The following is a 27,093-nucleotide window of genomic DNA, read 5'->3' as shown; positions in this document are numbered from 1 at the left end:
AGACTTCCAGCTCTTTCCCTTCAACAGTTCTTTCTTCCACACCCTTCACAGAGCACAGCTCTCATGTCATGTGGCAAGGGACAGTGGCAAGCAGAAAGTCCTCATCATGAAAAGTCAAGAGGATGACAAATGTTGAGGTCTACACCATATTTGGTGTTAGGAAACCCAAACCCCAGCTCTTGTCAGTTTTGTGGGTTTGCAAGCTAAGGCTAACAAAAACGTCAGTTATCTCTGAGACATTAATTCTCAGGTAGCAGAAAAATTTGCAGGATCTGCTGCTTCCCATTCATCTTAGCCACTCATAGGACATGAATAATTAGGTTTACCTTCCTTTCTGCCAGAACAGGCAACAGTTTTCTGTAAGCTGATTGTCCACAGAGACATTTATATTCCAGTAGAGTTATTCCATGTTTTTCTGCTCAAACTAAAGCATAACAGTTCACAGTGGAGATGGCCATCTGCACATGCACAGCTAGTATTCAGCTCTGAAATATATCCATATATTAATTAAAATATTAGGACTTTCCTCAGTTGTTAATTCCTGAGGAGCAGATCTGGAACAATAGTGAAAATAGTTATTCAGAAACAAGTAAAACTGAATCCAACTGGAATGCATTTGGTTATGTACTCCTTTTACTGCCTCTTCCTGCCTTTTCCAGGAAAGACATTGAGGTGCTGAAGAGAGTGCAGAGAAGGGCAAAGAAGCCAGTGAAGGGTCTGGGGCATGAGTCTTATGAGGAGCAGTTGAGGGAACTAGGTCCGTTTAGCCTGGAGAAAAGGAGGCTGAGGGGAGATCTTATCACTCTCTACAACTACCTGAAAGGAGGTTGTAGCGAGCTGTGGGTTGGTCTTTTGCTCCCAAGTAACAAGTGACAGGATGAGAGGAAATAGCCTCAAGTTGTGCCAGGGGAGGTTTAGATTGGATATCAGAAAAAAATTGTTCATTGAGATGGTCGTCAGGCATTGGAACAGGCTGCTCAGGGAAATGGTGGATTCACCAGCCCTGGAGGTGTTTTAAAGACACTTACATGAAGTTCTTAGGGACATGGTTTAGTGGTGGACTTGGCAGTGCTAAGCTAATAGTTGGACTCAATGATCTCAAGGGTCTTTCCAGACCTAAATTATGCTGATTCTGTGATGCTATGAACAGGGACCAGAACCATACGGACAATTACATAAGAATTTATATCCATTTTGCAGTTAATTTTTCAGCAGTGGTGCATTATGGGATGATATTTGCTGAACAGAGAGTGGAGGTCACTAAGAATATACCTGACTTGTTTGAAAAGCAGACGGCATCAGTCAAGAAATGAGATTTAATGTAGCCTACAGCATGTTTCCACTCATCATGAGTTAAGAGCATCAATATCACTAAGTATCCAGAATGTTTTCCATTTATTTATGAATAAGGCTTGTGCAGAGTGTATTTCAGGGTCAGAAAACCAGACGCATAGTGTACCTTTTGAAAGATATTACTAGTCTGCATTGTTAATGTTCTTGGGAACATTCAGTATCTGAAGCAACGGAATAATACTGAGGATTCGTCTTCTGTCCCCAGAAAACCTCTTTTGCAGACTTATCGGCAGGAGATGGCTCTGAATCAACACAGATTACTACAACTAGCATAGATGAACCAAGGTGAACAATGTTGCCTTGATTGAAAGTACCTTTTGCATTTACTAGCAAGGGGGAAACATTTTAAAAGTTTCATAAAGGGGAAAAATACCAGATTTCTACTGAAATAATAATACAAAAAAACCCCAAATCTAGAGTTAAAAGATGAGGTAAAGAAACTGCATATTTTTAATTCAAAGAAACCCATATACAGTGGAAAAAAATGGAAGAGAAAATCTATTGTTAAATGCTTTTAAATCAACTGAAAATCATTCAGGTAGCACCAGTACAAAACAGGCATTTTAAATTAATGTTTATTTTTTGAAGAATTAAAATGCTCTTTACCTCTGGGACACTGATGCAATAAGAGATTTAGAATATAATTTTGAGTGATTGCACCGAGTGCTGCTTGCTCTATACATACTGCCTCAGAACAGTTCTCTGTGACCTTCGGGCTGGCTTGGACAATATTTTATATGCAAGAATATTTTTAGTTGTAAAGCTTAAGTCATGGTATTTTCATCTACACAAGCCAGTAAATCAGACAACATAAACGCTCTTAAAAGTGCCCAAACCTGAAATAAGTCCTCAGATAATCCATGTAAAATAAGGAGGTAAAAAAATTAAAAGTAAATGGAGCCTTAGCAGAGAAGCAGGACTTCAGCAACCAGAGACGGTAGGCAGGTAGTTCAATCTTTCCCTGTTATTGCCTGCACACATATAAAACTTGCACTGATGCTGAATGCCAGACTTTTGGAGTGCTTGGGTCTTCTTTTATTCCTCTCGCCACCCCTCCCCCCTCTTTTTGTTTTTAAACACATGACTAATTGATAGACTGTAAACAGGGATTAGGTTTTAAAATAAAACTCACGATTGTTCTTGCTGCAAAAGCACCATCTCGAAAACGTTTCTGAAACGTGTGAAATCCATGTAATTTCTTAATTTAAATGAAGAAGGTGAGAAGAGAAAAATTATTCTGATTCCCATGCTCATGTCAGGCGATGGAAGAAGCAACATCAGCATGATTGTTGAGGAGGGTATGAGGGAAAGTAATCCCATAGATTCTGTGAAACTGCCATTGCCTGCACTATATGCAATATAGAACATGCGATTAAATATGCAGTATATGCCAAACATGTTAGAAAGCTGTTTTGTCTCACATTATCAAAACATTTAATCAGAAAAGAATCTACAGAGACCAGGCAAAAACAAAAGAACTTACACTTCAACTTTTGATGAAACTGACCAAAATGCCCCCACTGGATTTTTTTTTCTTTATTCATTATCTCCCAGACAGAAGAGCAACAAGAGAATTACAAAATGTCATCCATATTTCACTTTGACTTGAGAATGAACTGTTGCTCTCCTCACTTAGATTTTCCCAAGAAATATGAAACCCCAAATCCAAATATGATTCATCAAAATTCAACAACAAACAATGTTCTTCTGGAAAGTAGTCTTCCCTTGCTCTGTAAGGAGAAGTCAACTCAAAAGATTTGGTTAAAAGACATACCCACTGCATCAAGCAGAGAGCTTGAAGATCCTTCCAAAAGAAAGTGTCCTTATACACAGGGCAAACAAGCAGGAGGATGGCTGTTTCTCAAAAGGGAGTGATGAAGCTGGTTGCAGAACCAGGCTTTCTGATTTTTCTGTCACTTTATTCTGATATTGCTCGTATTATATAGATTTTACTAATGTAACAAAATCCAAGTGGCTCAGCATGAATAAGATGGTAGTCTGAGAATGGACTCTGATAAATTTTTAATGAAGTAAGGTGTTAAATAGAGTTGGTTTCTAAGAGGAGTGAAGTGCCTCTGTGTGACAGACAACATACAGGAATGTACCTATGAACCTTACCAGTTTAGGCAATAAACTTGAGCTCTCACTCTTTCCTCTCTTTTGCTTTACCTGGTTTCCTATCACATGCTGCTTTCCTTTCCTTCTCTTTGCTGGCAGCCTGTCACCTGCTCCTCCACTCAGAGGTCGTTTGTTCTTCCATCCCCTCCAAACACTGCACATGCTTCGTGCATCCTGCTTTCTTCTTGTAGGGAAAAGGAGAGGGCTTAGACAAGAACTGTTAGTAGAGTCCAGCTCTTTAGTACTGCAGCACATGGTAGACACTTTCTCAGGACTACCCGTAACTGAGTGGAGTGAACCCCTGGAAGCTGTGCTTTCCATATGGGACATATGTGTCATGGATCAGTGTTCAGCCTGGCAACAGAAATACAAATCCACCACCTCGGAACCTCAAATATTGGTGGGCATATAGAATGATTCCTGCAATACCATTGAGTCACAGTTCAAACAGTAAATATTAATTCTGTGCTGTTACAGCCAACACACACTTTTTTAAACACACTTTTGTTTTTAACACAAACAGGCACACAACTGTTCTTACTGTTCCCTGCCCTACATAATCACAGAGCTGCAAATAATAGAGATGTTTCTTTCTTTGTAATATGCACTGAAGTCATCCAGCCAGGCAATTAAAATGGTACTAGCATTTTGCTATACTATAAATCAAATGATGGAGCTTACATTTATAATATTGATTTTACTCTATAGATTTTATTTTATTAACTTTATTTTCTTGATTTTATTTTACCTTTTGAAAAACTAGTGTTTTACTGCAGTGTAGATCAACTGGTGACTGACTTTATTTTACTGTAACTGTTGGCTGAGGTGTAGTACTTCTCACTTGCACATTCCAAAAGGATTCATAAAGATCATTTCTAGCATCCCCATTCCACAGATGTCAGGAGTATACACTATATAGTCCCAGAGAGAAAAATTACAGCTTTTTTGCGTGCCATGTCGGTGGAAACTGAATGAGACCCATCAGGCAGTAAAAGAAATACGGCTCATCCCTTTTCACATGCCAATTTCAGCCTGATTTGCAGAGCATATCTGCAGGGATGGACACACAACTGAGATAGTTCTACAGTGCTGTATCTGAGAAAACACATCCTGTCTCTTAACCTGACTCTACAGGCATATCTTTAGTCAGTTTTCCCCACCACACCATAGGAATATTAGTACCCTACAGCAGGAAAATACCATAGCCAGAGCTCCTTTACATGCACACTGCACATAAGAAACCAAGGAGCTTATGTGCTGGCATTCATGTACCTTATCCAAACCAATCTTCTCCATATACCACAGCTATATCCAAGACAATGGTACTGCTGGGATATTGACATTAGCTGAGAGCATGATAATAAATAATTATTTCTATTCTTGGCCAACAGAATTACACCAGAAAATATTTATAATTTATAGTCAAGTGAAAAGAAGATACTAGACGTAATAAGGAATGAAGAAGAGAGTTTTCAGGCACATTAGCTGATGTGTTAATTGGTACTGGACTGGTTCTCATGCTCATGTAGGTCAGGGTAGCTCCACAAAAGCCAAATAAATAACAGACTTAGCTGGTCATCTAGCATACTGCTGTATAACTATGTATTGGAAAATAAAATTAAAAAAAAACCCGCAGACCTAATCTGTCTCACACTTGGACAATTTTATAATAATTGCATAGTAACTCCAAACCATTTGCAGCTCTGTGTGGATGATGAATGGATAATTAATCTACTTGTCCATTTCGATTTGTTTTGACAGGAATGTCACTAATTTAATTTTTTTTTCGAGGAACATATAATATTCTTCTGATGAAATAAGCTTAAATTCCTTTGACAGAATAAGCAATGATACTTATGCCACACTATCCTGAAAGTTTGTAAGGGATCTGTGATGTTATAGGGAGTTCGGTATGTGTCTCTCATCTATCCCATACAGAAGCGATATTTGTTTACATCAGGTGATAAAAATAACTCTTTCCCAGCTGTTGGCAGCTTTGCTCTAATCTCTGACCATTGCTGTCCCAAGCTCAAGAGTGCCATAAAGATGTCATGAGGTACTGGTTCCACTGAAGCATCTGCACACTAGGCTTGTTCCGATTGCTGCCTCCTTGAAAACAATGCACACAGAAATGTATCTGTGTCATTCACAGTTCACACTGAGAATCACTCCTTTTCCCAACGACAGACAGGTTTTATAGTAAAACCAAAGAAAGATGTGCTTAAAAATTGAGATAATTTAAAAATGAACAGTTGTGACCTTTTATCTGTGCTCAGTTCTTTATTTAAAATCCAGTCACTGCAAACACAGAGATCCGATGAAGATCAGAACAATGATAGGAGAAGGAACCTAATGAGCTAATTAGTGAAAATGGAACAGAATAAATCAGCTGCTCCCAGAATCCATCCAAGGGTAATATTAGTGCAGTTAGTTCCGCTTGATTCTTCCTATTGTGGAGTTTGATCCTTAAGAAGAAACAACATGAAGAACAAACATCACGTTTAGCTTACGATGAATACACTAACTCTTGAAAGGCAGCAGGGAAAGAAACACATGAAAACAAAGCAAAACATATGCCTGCAGAATTATTGTTTTGTGAAGTAAGAACAATATTTTGCAGTTTCCTAGTTGACCTTTTTCTCAGGTACTGGCAGACATGAAAATTTCTTTTCTATTTTAGGATTAAAACAGTTCAGTGACTTTTGCTATTTATTCTACGGGAAATCTTTGGGAATTTAGCAAGAAATGCTTCACTATTTAAATAGTTCCATGTTCTTCTGATATCAAGCTGTCATTTTAGGATTAAGACTGATATTTATCCCTATACAGAGAGCTAGCACAAGATCTACACACTGTTTGGGTACACCTAACTTCTACAGAATCCATAGTTTTACTGTCAGGATTGTCATCTAGCATGTTCTCTATACGAAGGACTGGGGGAGAAATGTTGCTTTAAGTAAAAGTTATCAAACTTCTTTGCCAAGCTAAGTATTCCCTGCCCACAGAATTCCATATTTTCAAATAACATTAGAGAATAGCTCTTCAAAGCTGTTAACCCACAGTATTTCATGAAGTGCTTGCATGTAAATAAAAGCCCAATGTAAAGTCACGTAAAAATCATATGCAACTGTAATTTTGTGCTGTAGCTTATAATAAGCTCATTAGCAATCACATAGGAAGGTCATATGCTGATTACTTCAAAGATGTTCTGAGAACTTAATGGCAGTGGGTGAAAACAATGTCAAAGAGCAAGAGAAAAGCTGAGGAATAACAGCTTTGCTCTGTAATCCTGGGCAAATTGTGACAATCTTCTGCACCTCAGTTGCTTTGTCAACATTGTGGGGAAAGTATCACTATTGACCTTATTGCCAAAAGCCTGTTTCCAGCAACTACAAGGATATTCCAAGAGGTTCAGTGGAAAAGCCATGCAGATTCCAGGTTTCATATTTGCTAGGTGCCAAAAAAACCCCTCTCCTTATCAAATGTAACATGAGGCACTCATAGAAAGAAATAGTAATGGGAGAGGAGACACTCTATATTTCAGAATATTTTAAGAGGGGGAAAAATGCCATAGCATACTTCTGCTCCTAAATATGGTTTGTCCACTCTTATTGCACCATACCTAGCTGAAATTCTGACTTCCTCTACCTCTTTTCTTGCAAAAAGAAGGTCCTGTCTTAGCCCTACTCTACATGAACAGGTGATGCGTGTACACACAAGAAGACTAACATGTCCTGAAGATGTGACAGTCTCCTGTGAAAAGCAGGGAGTTTCTCAAGTCTGTAAGTGCATCTCTCAGCTAGTGTTATTCCCTCCTCTTTCCTTGCTCAAAGACTCAGTAGGGAACTCAAAGAGCAATAACATACCTCAAAAAGCATAGTAACATTTAACGACAAGTAACAAGAAGAAAGGTACGTATACATTAATTGAACATTGATATTTTAGATATTCCATCACAAATCAGATACTCCAAAAATATAAGATATCAACATGAATGAATTTTTCTCCTATTTCTGAAGAACCTTAGGCATTCTTCTCCTTCACAGAGTAGAAACTAGATGCTTGCTTTCTCCATGTGTAATTCTTATGATTTTTCTCTATACAGACTCAATGCTACACAGATCATACTAAGTGGACAATGTAACCGATCACAGATACCCCTGTGGCTAATTAATGAGGATATCTAAGTGGCTGGACTCTAATAGCATTTTCAGGTCCTCTGTCATAATTAACTACGTGTGTTACAGGCACATGGGTACAGAATGTGATTTGAGACCAGGCAGCTGCCGCAGGAATTAATTGTTACTAGGTGGAAATATATTTAACCATGACTCAAATGAGATAACCTGATGGTAAAATTTGAAGCTGAGTGATTGCAGATGCAGACCTTTAAGGGGTAGGTAATACGGACCTGGTCTTCCAGTCTTTATTTGCCCAAGCAACCTCTTTATTTGCAATTGTCTAATTCATGTGACTGAGAAACAGGAGAATAAGGATTTTCACTTGCAAGTGATTTCAATTCTGGAAGCTTCTGACAGCAGGAGGGAGTACAAAGACAAAGAACACAGTTTCTCTTGAACGTATTCATGGATGGTAGAGGCAAGCATGTTATTTTCATGCAAGTGAGCAGCTTTCTGGCATGGAGGCCAAATCATAAAAATGAGTTATAACTCTCCCCTTTGAAGAGCCCTAGAAATAATTTTGAAAAGACATAGGAAAGTACAGATTTGTGCCAAAGCCTATTACAGACTGAGAAAGAGAAACTCAAAATTATTAGTATCACATGCAGATCATTTACTTAAAACATGTGCTGCAGAATCTTGGCTTGTATTCAAGGGAAATGCCTGGCTTCCATCAAAAAATACTATTTAAGATTTCTAATGCAGAACAGTATAAGGAACAATTAAATTACAGTCCAGATGATTAACAGTAAGAAGAATGGCAGCAGGCATTACACAGTGTTCTCTGACAAATATAAACAAATCAGAAAAATGGATTGGTGAGCAGAACTCACCACTGAGAGAATCAATTACGTATCTTTTTCCTAAGCTATGGTTATGAAGCACAGATTTCTGCTCACTCCCACAGATAAGAGGAGAAAACAAGGAAATTCTTGCCAGGTCATTTTAAAGTTATTTCTTGAGCTTAGTTATTGATCCAGGGATCTTTTGGCTGTCTGGCCCATGTCCCACTGGAAAGATCTATGTGATCCTTTTCCAAACACGAAAATTTATCAATTTGTAGAAGATTTTGGGGGAAGAAGACAACTCTTAGCAGTAGTTTTAAAAGTGACCATTCAAAATTTTTAAAAGGCTTAAGATATCATACAACTTCCTTTGCAAGTCCTTTATGAGGCACTATGCTACTGACTGTAACAAAAGTAATTTTTGCTTATGAAAAATCATTCCTAGAAACGCTTGATAAAATAGCAATTTTTTATCTCTTTTGCCATGGGAAGCATCCATCACAAACAACACCACTCAAAAATGATTTGCAGCATAAAGGACTGGAAAATATAAGCTCAATCCAAAACAAAAAGTATGAGCTTTATTCTCAGTTCTCCATCTTTTCATAAAAATATAGCATCAGCAACATTTTCTGGATCAACAAGTATAGAAACTTTCTAGAATACTCTTGATCCTGCCACAAAGGTTTTTCAAGATAGACCCATGATTACAACAAAATTCAGATAATCATTTAGTCTCCGTAGAGACATCAGATCAGATAATTAAGATAACTTCTTTCTGTAAAACGGATGTAAGCATCCATCCATACACAGTGGGATTAGAGAGCTTTATTGCTTTCTTAAAAATTCTGAATTGGGGGCCACTCTCTGTCCCATCCCCTTTCTGAAAAAATTAACAAAGCTGGCATATTCATGGCTTTCAGCTCTAAACTTTCCTGACTGATAATTATTAGTACTCATCTTAATTTTCCTCTGCAAAATCCTTTCCTTCACCAGACAGTGGAATTCAGAATGAGAACATAGCACCTGGTTCTAATAAACAAAAAATGCCTTATTAACCACTGGCATCATCTCAGAATGGCATCCAGCTACAGGAGGTTTCCGCATACAAACCACTTATTCCTCAGCTAGTGTCTGTCTCCTTAATACCATTTGTGCTACATATAACCTGCCCAAAGTGCTCTGGTGGTCATTAATTTACAGCATACAGATCTTCGCAAAACTTATGAAAAGCCATGACAAAACCAAGAGTAAACTCTCAGTCACTGGTTATTCTTGCTGTCAAAGGTATTCCTTTGTTTTCCAGCTGCTAAGGGTGGGATTGAAACATCTAAAATATGGGTATCTATTTTATTATATTGTATGCCTACTTCTTTCTCAGTTTAACAGAACATGCATTTCCAAAAAGGAAATTTTTACAGGGAATTTTTCTTCTATAGAGGTATTGAATAAACCTTAGCACGGAATAAATCACCTTCTGAAAATAGCAATTTCTGACTATCAGTTACGGATCCATGGTAGACTACTGGCTTACAGCAGATACCTAAATTTTAGCTGAGACCTTAAGTTTCTGATTTTACTTCTATGTTACATCTCTCATTTTCCAATATAAAACTTGGATCTCCACCTTACTAAGCTTGTTAACATAGCTCTTTTCACTTCAGTGAAACAACACTGATGTTGTTCTCAACTGAGAATCTGTCCCTAACTGTAACAGTTACTTACAATTCCAGAATAGATAAAACAAGAAGTTGTTTTTCTATAGTTTTCTGAAGGCTTTCTTCTTTGAACTACTTCAGAGCAAACTTACCAGGTTTGGAAGTTCTGTCCACAAGCTTATCAGATTTAGAAATTCAAGTGGAAGTCTCCTCAGGATAGGTCCAGAAAACATCACTCAGTTTAGATGTGTAAGAAAAAATCTGACATAATAGTCAGAGCTCGACTCCTACAACGTAGCTGCTGACTCAGTCACTACAGTCACATCAATTGATAAAACTATTAGATCTTGAGCTTAATATAATGTTGTCAAATTCAGCCACTTCTCTGCTGTATTAGAGCTAAAATCTTTCCTAAATCCTTACAGCAAACTTGCTAAGGGTGTGCTCAGTCTCTTCGTCCAGGTGACTGATGAACAGGTTGAACAGGACTGGACCCAGTACTGACCCCTGGGGAATCCCACAAGTACAGGCCTCCAACCAGACTTCACACTGTTGATCACAACCCTTGTTGTGTACAAAATAGGCAAACTATAGGGTAATTGGTAAGTTAGATTTACAGGTGATCCAGTTCTGGATGAATGACTCTCAATCAGTTAAATTAAGACCTTAAAGGACATTAAAAGTTGTTACACTTATTTCTTTCCTGCCCAGCCTATTCAAAGCCAGACTACAAAACCGCTTCCAGAAACAGAAAACAGAGGCTATTAATCACCAAAATGCTAGTCTGGCTGCCCTGGAGATACAATTTTGGTTACCAAGAGGATAAACCACAATAATTCAACATTGGTTCTTTCAGACTTGGAAGTGGTTTGCCGTAGAGGATGATTTGTCCTATTATTAAAAGTTATATGGGATAAAAACCTATGAAGCAACCACTTTTGAACCCCTTGTTCATACACCACTGACAAAATCCATAAGGCAGGCAGAAAAAAATCCTGCATCACTTATGTAGAGAATTATATTTAATGAGACAAATCAATGGAAGATATACTAATAGACATTTTATGTGGCTGGCCCTACCCATTTTTTTTAAATTGCTGAAAAAAAAAATAAACTTCCAGCATTTAAAAATCATTCTACATAGGCCATGTTTATAATCACACTTAAGGTATCCCTGTGTCACTGCCTATACCTGTGGATTTAATTATATGCTGCCAAAAGAAAGAGCCATGGTAAAAGTCGAGTGCTACTCTTGAAAACTCATGTTCTCACGAAAGACACACTCACTTTGGTCTGTTGAAAGTTATATTTGGGTAAATCATTAACATAGGCTCCTTTATGCATAATCAGAAAGAAATAGCTGTTGGATGTGAATTTCCCAGCCTGCAGAATGATTCCATTTCCTAAGAACTTCTGAACACAGGGAAAAAATCTGTAAAGAAAATTACATCTGCACTCAGCTGAATTTATCTGGAGTTGGGCTGTAAATTAGGCAAACCCAATGGGTACTCTTCACATTCTCACTGTACTACATGCAACTACATTGGGCAGAAAGCAGAAGAGAAAAGAAAAAAGCCTCCAAACCTAAAAAGGTTTAGGAAAACATCGCCTGTTTTTACTACAAGAGGGTTGTCATGCTGTGCTCTCGTGTCATTGCTTTGTGTTTCAGACTCTTTGTGTGGTAGCACTCTGTATGCTGGGAACTTTGCTTTGCACAATGACTACACTGAAATGAAAGATATATTAAATGAACATGTGTTCATCATTGCCAACAGAGACAGCCTCTACTGTTTTTCCAGAAAATGAAGAAGTAAGAAAGAAAGAGCTCAATAGAGAATGGTAACTGCAAGTCAGGTAGGAGGTAGTAGCATCCAAGTGTTGGTACAGAGAAAATAGGGCTTTCTAAGTCACGGTTACTCAACTTATTTTTCAGAGATGACCCATAAGAGTTTTTATTTCTAGGCAAATACAGCTTGGGCTAATAATGTAAATTACTAATATTCCCTTATTTTGTTTCCTTGTTCACATGTGTGAGAATGTATTTATTTTTTAATTTTTGGCCATTTCATAGATCATGTCTGGCTGTCGTACAGGACACCATGGGCCCAAATATGAATGGCTGAGAACCACTACCTTGGGGCTAGGATTTCTAAAGGAGTTCAGAAGAAAATACACTGTGACATCTGAGGCTTAAAAAAAAAGTAAAGAAATTTCACAATTTAGCAAAAGAAAACTAGTATGTAATCTAGCAGGAACTACACGATTATTATACCAACTTTAGCCTTTTAACAATCCTTTAAAAATGGGAATCAAAGCACAAGTATAGCCAAAATATTTACTGCAGTCTACCCAGTTTCTGACCCTGCATCATTCCCCATGATGAAACAAGAAGACTGCAGTCCTACCATGCTGCACCTGCAACCTCTTCTGTGATTACTTGTTTACTACTACATGACAGCTCTCAGAAAACCTTGTTGTAAGTGACAGGCATAGAAAGTTCCCATTTCCCTGGATTCTGCTATTTTCAAAGTATTAAGGCTCATTTGTACATGATGGAAGCCTGAGTATAGAAATGGCTTGACTGAATTTTCTTGCACTTTGTGGCTAGGAAATATAGCTTCATAAAAAGCAGGGAAGCTTTTCTTGGAAGAAGGTACAGAACTGGTCTGTTTTACAGGTAAATAGACATTTAAGTACGACCAGTATTGCAGGGTCAGATCAAAAGTATGCCTAGTCGGTACCCTCTATAATGATGGATTAATGATGAAAGAATTGATGATTAAGTTCTTAGGGATAATTGTAATAGCAAGGTAGACATACATAACTCTTTTTAACATCCCCCTAACATCCAATGCCTGCAGCTCTGTGATTTCCTGACCTAGAAGTAGTTTCTATGTCTATAAATACTCTCAGCGAGTACCTCTTAGATGAATTTACCCACACTTCTCTTAACTCATGTAAACTTTTAGCATTTGCAATGTCCTTTAGCAAGGACTTCCATTGCTTATCTACATGTATGGGACTGATAGAATGTGTGAAGAGATTCCAAGTTTCCCCCTATCCCTTTAAAATCACAGGCTCATTCCACTCATGTAGACCAGCCCTTATAACAGCTGGTTTATAACAGGACATTTCCATAGGCAGTCTTAACCTTCCAAATAAAACAAGAAGTGTTCATGATTTCAGCTCTAAATCCATATGGGTTTAATCCTCAGAGCTGATGTCCAATTAAGGGTGTTAAATACAAATGTCATCTATCATTTTTTCTCCCATTTAGCTTTTAAGGCTAATGTTCCTGCAAGAAGATAATGGCCTTCATTATCTTCAGTGTAGAGGCATTTCTCCTGGACTATGTGACTTTTCTGTAGGGTCTCTTTATCCTTCAAGCTGTTAATTACTGTCTTTCTTCAGGTCTGACATTCATTTTCACAGGACTCTCCATATATGCTTCAATCATATAATTTTTTTCTCTTTTTCTCTCAAATTAGCACCGTACTGATTTTCTCAGCCTTTCCATTTCCCAGCCAAAGCAACTGTAAGCCCCCTTGCCATTATATTATCTTTTTTATGCCCTTCTGTCTTGACAGATTCTATACTCCCTGCAACATAGCAAACATACATGTTCTCAGTTGCTGTCTAGTGAGTTTCTTTGTCTGTCAGACTCATCATATCCAATGACCAAACTGATTTCATGTTGATTGCCCTTGAGTTACGCTTCTGTTATGACTCTTCCTAGCTGCCACCAGTTCTGTCTTATGTGGTGCAGCCAGCTAATGACAGTATTCTGAGGCTCTCATTTCATTAAACTACCTGAAGCAGAGTGCTGTGAAAAAAAAACATTCTCAGCACCTGCAAGGATGGACTTTCCGAAAGGAATTCAGCCTAAATAAGAACAAGGATGGTCGTCATGGACACGAAGCAAGAGAAATACTTGAGTCCTTGAGGTACTGTAAGACCACTGCCATATTCAGAATAGCATACAAGCATTAATTTCCACTGTGTGTTTGGGGAGGGAGCATTTTGGAGCATTCAGAACAGTGCATGTGCCATTTGTCAGCCTAACTACACACATTTTCTAAGACAATTCATGAAAGCTTCTGTCTTTTATACAGACCATCAGTTCATATATTGTTCATTTGTTACAGGTTTCTTCTACCAGCACATTGGTGACATGTAAGTAACAGTCCTGTATGCAAATTTTCTATGTCCAAACTATTTCTCAGTGGCGAACTGAGTGTGTTGGACAAAATTAAGTCTATTTATTGAAAAAAATTATTAAAAAGAAAAAAAAGGACTAGACTTGCCTTTGTTTTCTAGAGTAAAAAAGCCACACTTTTTGCTTCTTTTTATTTCCCTTAGTTCCTTTACTCATTACAATACGGTTTTTTTAATGCACCTGCCTTCAATTTGAGTTCCTTTTTTCATATGAAGTATTTCCCGTGCAGTAGATAATGGAATAGTCCCATTCCCTCTGGGAATACTTCACCAAGCACATGCAAGAGCCATATTAACTGTTTTTCATTGGATGGTTGGCAGGAATCCTTTCTCTTTCTTGTATACACAGATTGTGCCTTTCTTCAGTGGTTATTGACTCAGTAACTTCTAGTTTATAAAATAATTTTTATTGTTGTTCCAAAAGTGCCTAATTTGGTGATTTCTGTGATTCTGTGATTCTGTGATTCTGTGGTACTGCTAATTTAAATTCCATTTCTACTATTAGGCACTTGAAAGTTACTCTTTTTTTCTGTATGATACACTGATCCCTTCCCATATTGGTAATACTTCCCAACTTCCCATCATGAACAAGTTTTATTAGCATATACCTGCTATATATTATGTTTATGAACTATTTGAATCTTAAAACGTTTCCACAATCCATTCTAAGTCTGATGACCTCTCCTTTCAAGACAGCTTGTCATTGGCTCCTTACCCATCCTTCTTTTACATACTAAACTCCTTCTTCTCCAGGAAATGTGCTTGATTCCTTTTGTTCATACATTCGTTTTGTTCATCCCCAACTGGGATGCTTCCACGCTTCACTCTCATATTCCTACTTCACAGTTAGCAAGAGTGAAGCCATCTCGTGTGATCATATCCACTAAAATTCAGGAACCCTAGTCATGAAGACATTTCTCCAAAGAAATTACAGTTGAATCAAACTGCACTTATTTCACAGAGGTCAGAAATAAGCAGTCCCAGAATACTTCAGGACACTGCAGAAAATATGAGTCCTAGTTATAGGTGAATATAGAATTATAAAACATTAAACTTCTGCGGTTTTTTAGCTCAGCTCGTCTTAGAATGATTCATTAAGCTGAACAAATACAGGCATTGCTAGTCACTGTGACAGACCAAACCCATCAAGAAGGGAAAAACAGAAACCTCTATGAGAGGTTACTTCATGATCCTTTTTGCAGGGTCGGCTTTATTTCCAAATAAAATAGATGAGAGTCAATGGTAGTCCATCTATACCAGGCAAAAATGTCCAAGTATCATTCTCACTGTCAGAACAGAACAACTGATTTCCTCCAACAGACCTAAATTACTTCCTTTTTTATAAATACACTTAAATAATCTGATGGGCAGGAAAGTAAGAACTGGCTATACCTAGGCACCATCTTAATTTTAAACAAGTTGGCTAAATTACACCATTGATAACTTCCATCTGAGTTGTTGACTGAATTCGCTAAGGTAGAATTCTCTGTATTTCTCAAACTGTAATTAATGAATAAGTAAAGTCATTACAGGTAAAAACTGTGGAAATAACTTGTTTATGAGCCACGAGTAATAAAACAATCTGGGTTAAACCAGAAAAATACCTAGGCGATTACAGAAGAACAATATATTTATTCAGGAAGGATTGAGGGAGATTATCCTTCAACTACACTGAAAAGAAAGAAAAGAGGAAAAAGCAGCTTCTCTACTAGAAAAAAATGCAACAACAATATCCTAACTGGTTTTTCTTAGCTGATCACAAAATAACGTAAATAAAGAGCTTAGTCCTCCAGGGATGCTGTTTTGCTTGATGACATCATTTCACATGTAAAAGCTGGGTGCATTGTTCATAATGTGTTTGCCACTATAAACATTATCCTGCCTTGACACAGAGCCTTATGGCTCTCGCTTCTTACAAAATGCACTTAAGCTTACCTCCAGAACACAATGCAAACTGGGTAATGTCAAATAAAAATTAGTTGCTTTTGTGTGAAACCCATCCTCCTTCAATCACTTGTGCCCCTCTCAACCCCACATAATTTCAGAATGACTTCAAGCTGTCCTAACACAGCACAGGGAAACAGCTTGCACTGAGCAGCAGAAGAAGGCAAAAGTGAGCTTTAAATACTGTTTCTACACCCCCCTTTTCCTTTTCATGGTATTTACATTATGGCTCCTGTCCAAGGCTCTGGTCCTCTGATTTCAAAGCAACAACTACACAGCAAGAGTGCAACACTTTGCTCTAATCTACAACGCTTATTAAAATGCGGAGAAGAGCCCGTACATGCTTTTTTTTTTTTTCTTTGTAGATTCACTGCAGTCGTATAGATGTCTTAAATGTGCCACTACAATGGTTCACAAGGACATGGCAGCACAGTGATTTCACTTTAAGGAATGCTGTCAACATCAATTTCATTTTAGAAATAGACTAATTTTTGCTTCTTAAAATGATAGCTTAGTAAGTATGAGCTCTGTCTCACAGTTCAAAGTATTCCATCAGATTTCTCTGGATTTTATTGAGCCTTAACAATTAAAATAGCTTATTTGTTTTTCAACATTAACCCAAGATTATTGTTCTTGCTTCAGACCAATACACAGCAAAATCATTCTGTTCCCTTTTTTCTTTCCATCCTGACTCCTCTCTTCAAGCAAAATCAAGGATCTTGCTATTCAGGTACACATGTATGTAAGACTTCTCTATCTTCCCTTTCTCGTCACCTAGCTCAGCTTCTTTTAAAGAATCCCTCTGGAAATTTCCGTTTAAACAGCAAGATAAGCTTTATTTAGAATTTTAATTAAGCTAAATGCCACCTTGTGTTTCCAATTAATCTTTGGCTCAGAATACAGATGTATCATTTTACTGATAACAGAAATCTCTGTCAGGGAATATTTAAAGTCCAGCTGTGATATATATAGTGCTAAGCTGGCCACAGAGATCTGATATCTATGCTGCAAGCAAAGCTATACAGCAAAATTGTTGAAGTAGGCAATGGAGGATTTTCTAAAGCACATAACTTCGTAAAGGAGTAAAATCTTTGACCTAGTATTACAGAAGGCTTTCACAAAACTATTGGAATATTAGGATAAAGAGTGGAATTTAATGCTAGTTGCAGGACTGACATTTACCTCAAGTTTCCTCTCCAAAGTATTTGACGCCAGGAGTTTTCAACCACTTTGGTGCACATAAGAGCAAGCACACAGGATCAGGCTGCAGGGCTCTTTAGCCCAGTGTGGGCTAGTGACTAAAAGCAGTTGCCTGGGAAGGAGTATAGAGCAAGCACACATGATACTTCTCCAACTACTCTCCTAACACTCAAGGACTGGGAATTTTGACATAGATAACATAAAGCAAGTCGTTAAAACCCACTTTTAAGTCTAAAATAATCAGTGGGATAATGCACATTAAGAAAGTGCAGCCATGTTAGCAACATCAGAATTTCAAATAGTTTTAAGAGAAGCAAAGTGGACATACATTAATTAGAAACCAGTCTAAGACTGCTGAACTCATTTCACATAGATCATTGAAACAGCCATCAGACAGAAACAGCTACTGATTAATTCTGACCTGGATTTAAATTACAGGCCGGAGGCTGAGTGGCTCTGTTCATGGTCACCATTCCCAGAATCACACAGTTCCTTAGCAGCACAACTTTATTTGGAAAACAGAAAAACAGATGGTCCAACTGAAAGACAGTCGTAAGTCTCAATATGCATTTACCTAAGTAGAGGGATTCACAGACTAGAAGTAGAAGCAGCAGGAGGGAAAGGAGCTGAAAAGAAACATTAAAATAACCACATTGTTTATAGCTAAGTGGCAATACTAACATGCACCTTCTTGCAGTATTAAGCAACCAAGGGGCTTTATATGCCTTAAAATTTACACATCCTATCAGCTTTCTCAGATATAAAGATAAGAATGTGTCTTTCAATCCATCAGTAGAAGCTGATGTTGCGATAACTAAAACATGAAGTAAACTTTAAAATCACAGCAAAGTAGCAGTTTCAGCAGTGAAAGCCAGGGTGCCTACGTGATAGGCACCATCATTTTTTTGAGTCGGCTTTAGAGCCAATGTTTGAAACCCTCAAGACACATGCTTTTTATATCAATAAAATTTTAATGTCACATCAATATTTGAACAGCCAGGGGTACTTTCTAAATAAAAGCATATCAGTTTTAGAAGTGCCATCAGCGGCCAGTGTGGCCAGTCTCACTAAGCATAGAGCATCTGCTCTTTGCACTCGAGTCTATCTGAACTGAGTATTCCTTTTACATTGCCAAGATCTTCTTTGGCACTGAAGGCTAGGCCCTGGTTCTATACCAGAAATACATCAAGCAGTTTTACAAGTTGTGTATTGTTTATAATGGATGCATCTGTATTTTACCCACAGAATAGGTCCCAAGGTTGCATTTCTTGCAAAAAGTTTTACAGAATTCAGTTTCATTTTTCCCAATAATTGATTGCAGTATCACATATGTTACCACTTGCAGTGTGATTTGCAAGGAAATAATACAAGCCATCACATGCAGTATCTGTAACTGTTCCTAAGCTTTTATACCATTTATGGTGCCCTGTCTCATAAACTCTTGGTCCCATTTTAACTCAGACTCTTTGATGCTTTCTCTCACTTTATGCCTTGTTGTATAAGCAACTGCTATTAAACTTCAAATAGCAACACATATATTATCTTTTCAGTCTCTGCTTATATTTCTTTCTGCTCTGATGCCTTTAAACTTTAAGCTGTCTGAACTATTTACATTATGTATACTTTATATAGATTATATAAACTACTAGCATCTACTAAAGTCTAGAGAAAAGGCAAGCTGTCTTGTCTGCTTTTTAGGTAAGCATTTTTTTCTTCCCTGACAAATATCTACATTAGCTGTCTCCCCTTCCCACCTGTTCATTCCCACTTGACTGGCTAAAAGTGAACTATTCAACCATATTTTTCTTGGCTACTTATCTAAAACAATGGAAAGCTGAGCTGAATTGGATCAATGGGTGACACTTTAATATAAACAGAAGAATAGGTACGAGAAACTGAATATAGAAAAAACAGGGCAAGGTAAAGAGAGCACCAGAAATTCCTGAATTAAGGAAAATATACAAGGTCTGGAAGTAACTAAGACCCCCAAGCCATACAAAGATGAAAAACTCCTGGTGGTTCTCTGACTAAGATCTGACTACAATAGTAATGTTGTACTATAATGGGCTTTCTCTTGGCTGTGAAAATCTTAATATTTGTTGTTGAAAACTCCAGGTGCTACAAAAAAAAAAAAAGCAGGGGGAGAAAACCCAGTTACAGAAAAATACTCATTAAAGAATGCCCATATTTCTGAGAAATAAACTATGCCAAATATGACCTGCAAATAAGTGGAAGAGCTTTCAATGAAGATGTAAGAAGCACTGCATGAAATAACACAGCAATACAAAAACAGGATCTTACCCCAAAACTTTCAGGTAAATATTATTCATGGCTCTTCAAAGATATTAATTGTGTAGAAATAAGCAAAAGAGATGAAAGGGAATATTTTAGGCTAACACTATCTACCCACAACTGGGATTACATCCACCTGCTCGAGGGCAGCTTAAACCAAAACCAAAGTTGCCCAGAATTTCACCTTCTTTTGCCTACAAAAGAAAGTCTAATAAGAGTTTGCGTTCTAGCCATCACAACTACATTCCTCATTAACCATCTATTCCCCAGAGATGGTTTCTTTAGAACCTTCTGACAGAACACATTTGTGAACCCATTACGTTGCTCATCACCACGGACAGGTCACCCTAGCCCAAGGCTGGCTGGAGCTGCTGCACTTTCAGGCCATGGCTATAACACCAAATTAAGTTGTGCCAGGGAGCACTTCTGGGTTATGGAATTAATCTATACTATGAAACTTCTAGTGTGTTTTCTGGCATAGTTTTGAACCAGGCTTGCTAGCACTCTGCCAGACCGTTCCTGGGTAAGGTTCAGGACTTAGCTTAGGACAGAGACCTTTCCCCGTATAAAACGTGGATGTGTCCATTCTCTTTCAGAGATTAAAGAGTCTAAACATATGGACAAAAGCTATTCCATGCCAGCTAGACTCAATGCCAAAGGACAGTCTTGATATGTTTAGTTTATTAGTACAGATGGATTCAGAGAAGTCCCAAATCCCTGCAGTTTTCAGCCTCCTATATTGCTGTCTTCAAATCACTTGTTGCCTTATATACTAATGGATACAATTTGATTTTCATGCTGAGATGAGGAAATTTCATTTTCAATACCAGATTTACTACCCTCATCTAAAAAGACTACGTATTCAAAGCAGCAGCTACGCATTGTCCCCAGCACCTGAAAAAGGAATCATGAAATAAACTTTGATGCGGCTATCATATCAATTGAAAATACTCAGATAAGTCAGATGTGACAAAGTCAGGCCCTGAAATTCCTGTGATGAAACATCTGCTACATTTGCTATCTGCTATCTCCACGTGCTACTCTGAACTCCCCTTTTATTGCATCATCTTTCACTACCTTTCTTCTGAACAAGTGTATTTAGTGATTCTTGCACTGATGCAGGGATATTTCTGCAATATTACACTGCCTTCACACTTGCAAGTTACCGTAAAATACCCTTTAAACACTCCAACATCAAGGCAAGTTTCATTCATACTGGTACTCTCACAGACCCCTCTATCACACGCACATTCACGACAAATTATTCTCATTTCAACTGAACCCTTTTTTACTGCTAAGCCACTGTTAGGGATCTTGTAGAGATAAAAAAATCAGGTGCCTAACATTTATTGTGGGGTTTGTTGTTGTTTGTTTGTTTTGTCGGTTTTGTTCTTTTTTTGTGTGGTGACACTGGATTTCTTCATTCAGCACATAATACCTAGTCCTCACTTAGTCCCTAAGCCCCATGACAATTTATAGAAAACAGTTAATGTGAAGACAGCAACAATTTGGGCATCAAATCAAACTGTCACACACAGTTCTAGGAAGGATATGCTGACAGAAGTAGGTCTTACACTGTCTTCTCTAGGAGGATATCTTTTACTTGTGTGTGATCATTTTACCTAGTCCATGAAGTCTATGGCTAGTCCCAGGAAACAGCAATCTAAGTGGCAAAAGGCTCTTATTTGATATTTGCATTGAAGTGCTGCAATCAGACAGAAACTTCACAAATATTGATGTGTGGATGCAGTTAGAACACTTTTGTGTAATAAACAGATCAGAGAGGAAAAACTTGGTGCTATATTCCTCAAACAAAATTTGTACCGGAATAAGTTAGAAATCACTGAGAGTTCTGATCAAGTAAATTTTAAGCATGAGCTAAAGGTGCGGTATGGATACACTGCCAGTTAAACAAATATGTTGACCTATTTTTTTAAATCTTACTCTGTTTTCTAGGAATCAATATCTGCACTTTGTTTTTTCGTTTCCCCCCACCCCCATTCTAATGACTTATTTTGAAAAATGTTAGCTAACAAATTCTACTGTCCAAATTAGCCAGCAGTGTGCCCTGGCAGCCAAGAGGGCAACCATGTCCTGGGTGCATCAAGCACAGCATTGCCAGCCAGGCAGGGAGGTGATTGTCCCGCTCTGCTCTGCACTGGTGCGGCCTCAGCTGGAGCACGGGGTGCAGATCTGGGCACCACAGGATAAAAAAGGATATAAAGCTACTGGAGAGTGTCCAGAGGAGGGCCGTGAAGTTGGCAAAGGGTTTAGAGGGGAAGCCGTACGAGAAGCAGCTAAAGTCACTTGGTTTGCTCAGCCTGGAGGAGACTGAGAGGAGACCTCATCATGGTCTACAGCTTCCTCACAAGGGGAGGAGGAGGGGCAGGTGCTGATCTCTTCTCTCTGGTGACCAGTGACAGGACTCCAGGGAATGTCAGGAAGATGTGCCAGGGTAGGTTTAGGTTAGACATTAGGAAAAGGTTCTTCACCCAGAGGGTGGTGGAGCACTGGAACAGGCTCCCCTGGGAGGTGTCACAGCCCCAAGCCTGACAGTGTTCAGGAAGAGACTGGACAACACCCTCAGACACATGGTGTGTATTTTGGGGTTGTCATGTGCAGGGGCAGGAGTTGGACTTGATGATCCTTGTGGGTCCTTCCAACTCAGGATGTTCTGTGATTCTATGATTTTTCTCCATAAGCTCTTGCAGTCTTTATTTCTATTAAACCATTGAGTTTACAAATAGTAATGCAAACCTTTATGGCATCACAGCTACAAGGTACACCGAATGCAGTGATTTACACAGGGAATACAGTGACAGATTTATAAAGTTAAACTTAATTTTATTTTCTGATTTGCACCTCTTTGATCTTTTAAGAATTTTCTTTAGTGTGTATTTTTGTCAGAATTAGTATTGACAAGTCATTTTTTATAATTCAACCTAATTTGAAATCTAGCAGTTTGAAACAGAAAGTATCTTGTAGCTTTCCAATCCCATCCTTTTAATATTACCAGCTCAAACCAAATGGAGGAAAAATGTATTGTTTTTTATTATCTGACACTGTAAAACATCCTCAAGTCCTCCGATGGAGTTCTATCCTGTGCATGTATGTGCTGTATACGGATACAATTGCTTTGCAAAATTTCATACAGTTTCTGTTCAGAAATCAATACCTTTTTAGGTAAACGATCTTTTTAATGGATTTCTCTCCTTTAAAAGGTAAAAACCTGTTAATATGCTGCCTTCGTCTGTCCATACCAAGTTGACACATTTATAACTTGCTGTGAAACAAGATTTCAGGGCCTGCTGGTGGTCCTATGAAAAGGTAATTTGCTCTCACCAATGAATAGCACTTAAACTCTGAATCTCTCTCAATTCCAGTAAGAAATATTGTGGAAAGAAGGCGTTTGGCTCAGATGGAAAAAAAGCAAATGTTACAGTGCTCCCAGCAGGCTTTTTCTAACCATATGAAAAAGATATAACGCTAAGTACTAGAGAGAGCCCCATGCTCCCTGAAATGAAAGAAGACAATTCAGTGTAGGTCCTTGGAATCCAAGAATAAGACACCACTGCCTCAAAGCAAGAAAAATCCTCAAACAAATGAAAGACCTGCAGGGCATCCCAGTATGTAAGACAGCACCTACTTCAGCTTGTTAATCCTTGCTAGTTCATCTGTGATAATCACATAATGAATTTCATTAAGAAATAATGATTTGGGTTCCTTGAGTGCCCATGCTGACTTTCAAACAAACTTGCATCCTTCACAACTAAGCATATGAGAATCTTATTCTGAGGAAATCAGTGTTAAGAAGCTCCAACATGCTTAAAGTTGAACACAAAGTATCATGCTGAAATGGCTATTAAACCAAAAGTTTCAATGTCTACCCAAGAAGAACATGTACAAAATAGTAACAAGACACATATTGGATTAACTTTGTCTCTAGCTAGGGAATTTTAGCAATTTAACAGCATCACTATTCACACATTTCTGCATCTTACTGCCAGGCAACAACAGCAGAACAGCAGCATACCATGTACTTCTTCACTGCAATACATGGCAAAGTAATTCAGTTCTGATCTTGTTATTCAGAACACATTTTTGAGGGAAGTGTTATAACTTCATGCATGTTTCTACTCAGAAGTAACACCAAATCACTGTCACTACAATTAGTTCAATTTTATATTTTATCTGATATAAACAGTGTTTCATAAATTCAGTTTGAAATGGAAATTGATATATCAGGAGTACTATTCATTTTAGAAAGACATTTGCATAATCAAAGAAAAGTAATAACGTATAACTAGACAGATGTTACATGTACAGATACTGTGTATTAAGGACAACGTGGCTGTTGATATAGCTTATGAGGTGGAGCAATAGTGCTCTATTTCAGATTTCGTACACTAGAGTAGCTTTCTTAGGTACTTAACTCATTTTATTTAACATCCCAGAGGTGCAACAGTCAGACGATTTACTAGGAGGCATAACTGCAACACAATGTTCCAAAGCAGAATACTGTATGTAAAAAGGGCAAACAGCAATAGTGAGCTGTTGCAAATTGAGTTAATTTGGCAATAACAAGGCCTTTTAAGAACTGGCAATAAAATTTTAGTGAGAAAAAACAAAACAAAACAAAACAACAACAACCAAACAAACAAAATACAAACAAAAACAAAACAAAACCACAAAACAACAACAAAACCAAAACAAAACCAAAACCACCAAGATGCATTGCTGGCTGGGGTAAAAAGCTTTAGCATAAAAGTAAGATCTGAAGTCCTGTCTCTAACCCCATGTAGGTGACTTTGGAAAGGTTTCTTCTGTGCTCTGAGCCTCTGCTCCATCTTCCCATGGAGCCGTTGTGTTTGTTTCACTTGCAAAATTGCAAAATTTTTCAAGCAAGGACTGTCAGAGTCCATTTGGACTTTGCATGTTACTGCCATTCAAAGTGCAAAAAAGAAGTCCATTTTGCTAGAACTGGAAGTTTATTCCAACTGGCAAGAATACAGCTGCTGCATCCTCTCTATACCATGGATAGCCCTGAATACACTTAGATTAATGGACTGCTTTGAGCCACGCACGTATTTGTAGTCTGCCGTGGCGAGGCATTATGAGAAATATATTGATGTCAAACTAATTACATTAATACATCGTAAACTCATGTTCCTGCTTTTGCTAGGGGAGACATGAACAATAAAATCTATATACTTGATAATTAAAAGAAGAACTGTGCAAAGACTATAATGTGAACACAATTTTATTGCTCCATAATAAAAAAATAATAAGGTAATGTGTATGTGAATTACCATATCAACTCCAACACTGAAGTACTACAATGAAACTAGCAAGTTATTGCCATGAAAGCATACACATGGCACACAGTTACTTACTATGTAGCGCTGTCATGATAATAGCAAGAAGATAAGCTTAAAAAAGGTAGAGAAGTTGAGAGGCAAATAGGTTGTGTTCTAGCTCCTAGAGAGCACAGAACAACAAATGATCTGAGATATCAAGGAGTGAAGCCTACCTAAAAAGATATGAATATAACCTAGGAAACTCTGGGAAATTCACCTTTGTGCTATATTAATACAGATATTCAATTTATTATCAATTTTCAATGTGCTGTTCAAAACACATTAGATGAATTGGTTGTATTTGACCCAAAGTTTCTTGAGATTTAAGGCTGCCCATCATTAAATACATTTTTAAAATACTTGCATTCATGCACCAAAAATATAAAATCTTAATCTTGGCTAATAAGGCTGTTATGAATATTTCAGAAAGGAAACATTGCTCAGAATCTTCAAGCACCCAAGGAACATGGAAATGACCTGAAGCTTTGACTCCAGGTCCCACATTGTTAAATGTTCTGCTATCCCCCACTCTCCTTTAAGTGAGACTCACCCTGTCACACAATACCTAGGAGATGTGAGCATCTTGCTCTTGCATATTATGCTCTTGCATAAATAAATTTTGGCTATCCTTCATTTCTGAGGAAAGTTTGCAGAAAATAACACCTATTGCTTGGCATCACACTTTCCTACATTTGGTGACCTTCTACCGTTTCTAAGGTGCAGGCATGAGTTGAGGAGTTTTGCACACTTAGGCAAGACAGCTGTTACACTCTTTCCACACATTTTCTTCCTCTGCAGAAGAAAGAAGACCTTTCCGGTGATCAGGATAACAAATATAATCGACAGAGCAAAAATTATGCTTTCCGTTACATATCCACAACCATAGCTCCTACATGAATTTATAATTTTTGTGGGAAGAAACTACATATAAACCGGTGTTTTTAGTAACGTGTATCACTTTCAATAGCCTGTATATTGCACAGTTGTTTTTACCCCACTGCCCACATATCAATATGTGTCAACTTGTTTTATTTCTTAATGGAATTGAATTCAGAAGATATACTCTGCTGGACTTCAATACCTTAAAAATACTGACTACATTCTATTACTCAAGACAGAAAAATGATGCAGAAAATAATTAACTTTTTTTCATTGCTATGCTATATATACATATATAAAGGTTATGACATTCAGTGCAAACCTACGGTAGCTTAAATGCTATCAAATTGCTACAGCTTGCTTAGTTCATAGAATTATTGGTTTTGGCTTACCCAAATCTGTAGCTTAATTCTTTTTTCATTTTTGAAAACCGTTTTTACTTTGAAATCAATCCCAACCGTGCTTACAAATGCAGACGTAAAGGAATCATCAGCATATCGGAACAAAAAGGAGGTTTTCCCAACACTGCTGTTGCCAATAATGAGTAGTTTGAACATGTAATCAAAGTTCTGGTCAGACGTATCTTTCTGGCCATATCTGGAATCTTGAGCAGATGACATCTGTAATTAAAAAATAATAAAAAAAACCTTTATTGTCTTTTGTATCATATAAAACTGGAAACACTGAGATTTTATTGGAGTTTTTGATACTCTCGTTGAATGAACTCAAGAAGTTCACAGAAGTTTAATTCGTTTTTATAATTCCTGTACCCATGCTAATAGTTCTGGTTGCAAAAGAGATGTAAATGTCACTGGTGACTGGTACCAAAAAAATAATAATTCTAAAAATCCAGGACCATACTTGAGTACATCATTAAAAAGATCTACCTTCAGAAAATGTGATAAATTAAACATATAGTGAAAATATAGACGAGGATACTTCACTTGTACAAGAAGGAAACACGAGGTAAATGCGGTGTTATGACATAGGAGATATATTTCCAAGCAAAACCTTATTATGTTTTATGTCTGATATAATTCTCTAACCATTTATTTCACTCTAAATATGCTCCTGTCTTTTGTAATCCCTATAACCTTATACAGTGCATTTT

The 27,093-nt window shown here is 37.6% G+C and overlaps 1 protein-coding gene across 1 annotated transcript in view; it reads right to left on the bottom strand.

Moving 5' to 3' along the window:
- RAB3C (RAB3C, member RAS oncogene family) overlaps positions 1 to 26,602 on the bottom strand; it is a 111,959-nt gene extending 85,357 nt beyond the window's left edge. The window contains exon 1 of the mRNA XM_065656885.1: positions 26,375 to 26,602. Within this exon, the coding sequence (XP_065512957.1) occupies positions 26,375 to 26,602 (228 nt within the window). The remainder of the gene's footprint in view (positions 1 to 26,374) is intronic.
- Positions 26,603 to 27,093: the final 491 nt, after the last annotated feature.

This window comes from Caloenas nicobarica, chromosome Z (assembly GCF_036013445.1).
Source record: "Caloenas nicobarica isolate bCalNic1 chromosome Z, bCalNic1.hap1, whole genome shotgun sequence".
Classification (NCBI taxonomy): Eukaryota; Metazoa; Chordata; class Aves; order Columbiformes; family Columbidae; genus Caloenas; species Caloenas nicobarica.
The sequence above is the reverse complement of the archived record's forward strand: the minus strand, read 5'-3'. Positions and strand labels throughout refer to the sequence as shown.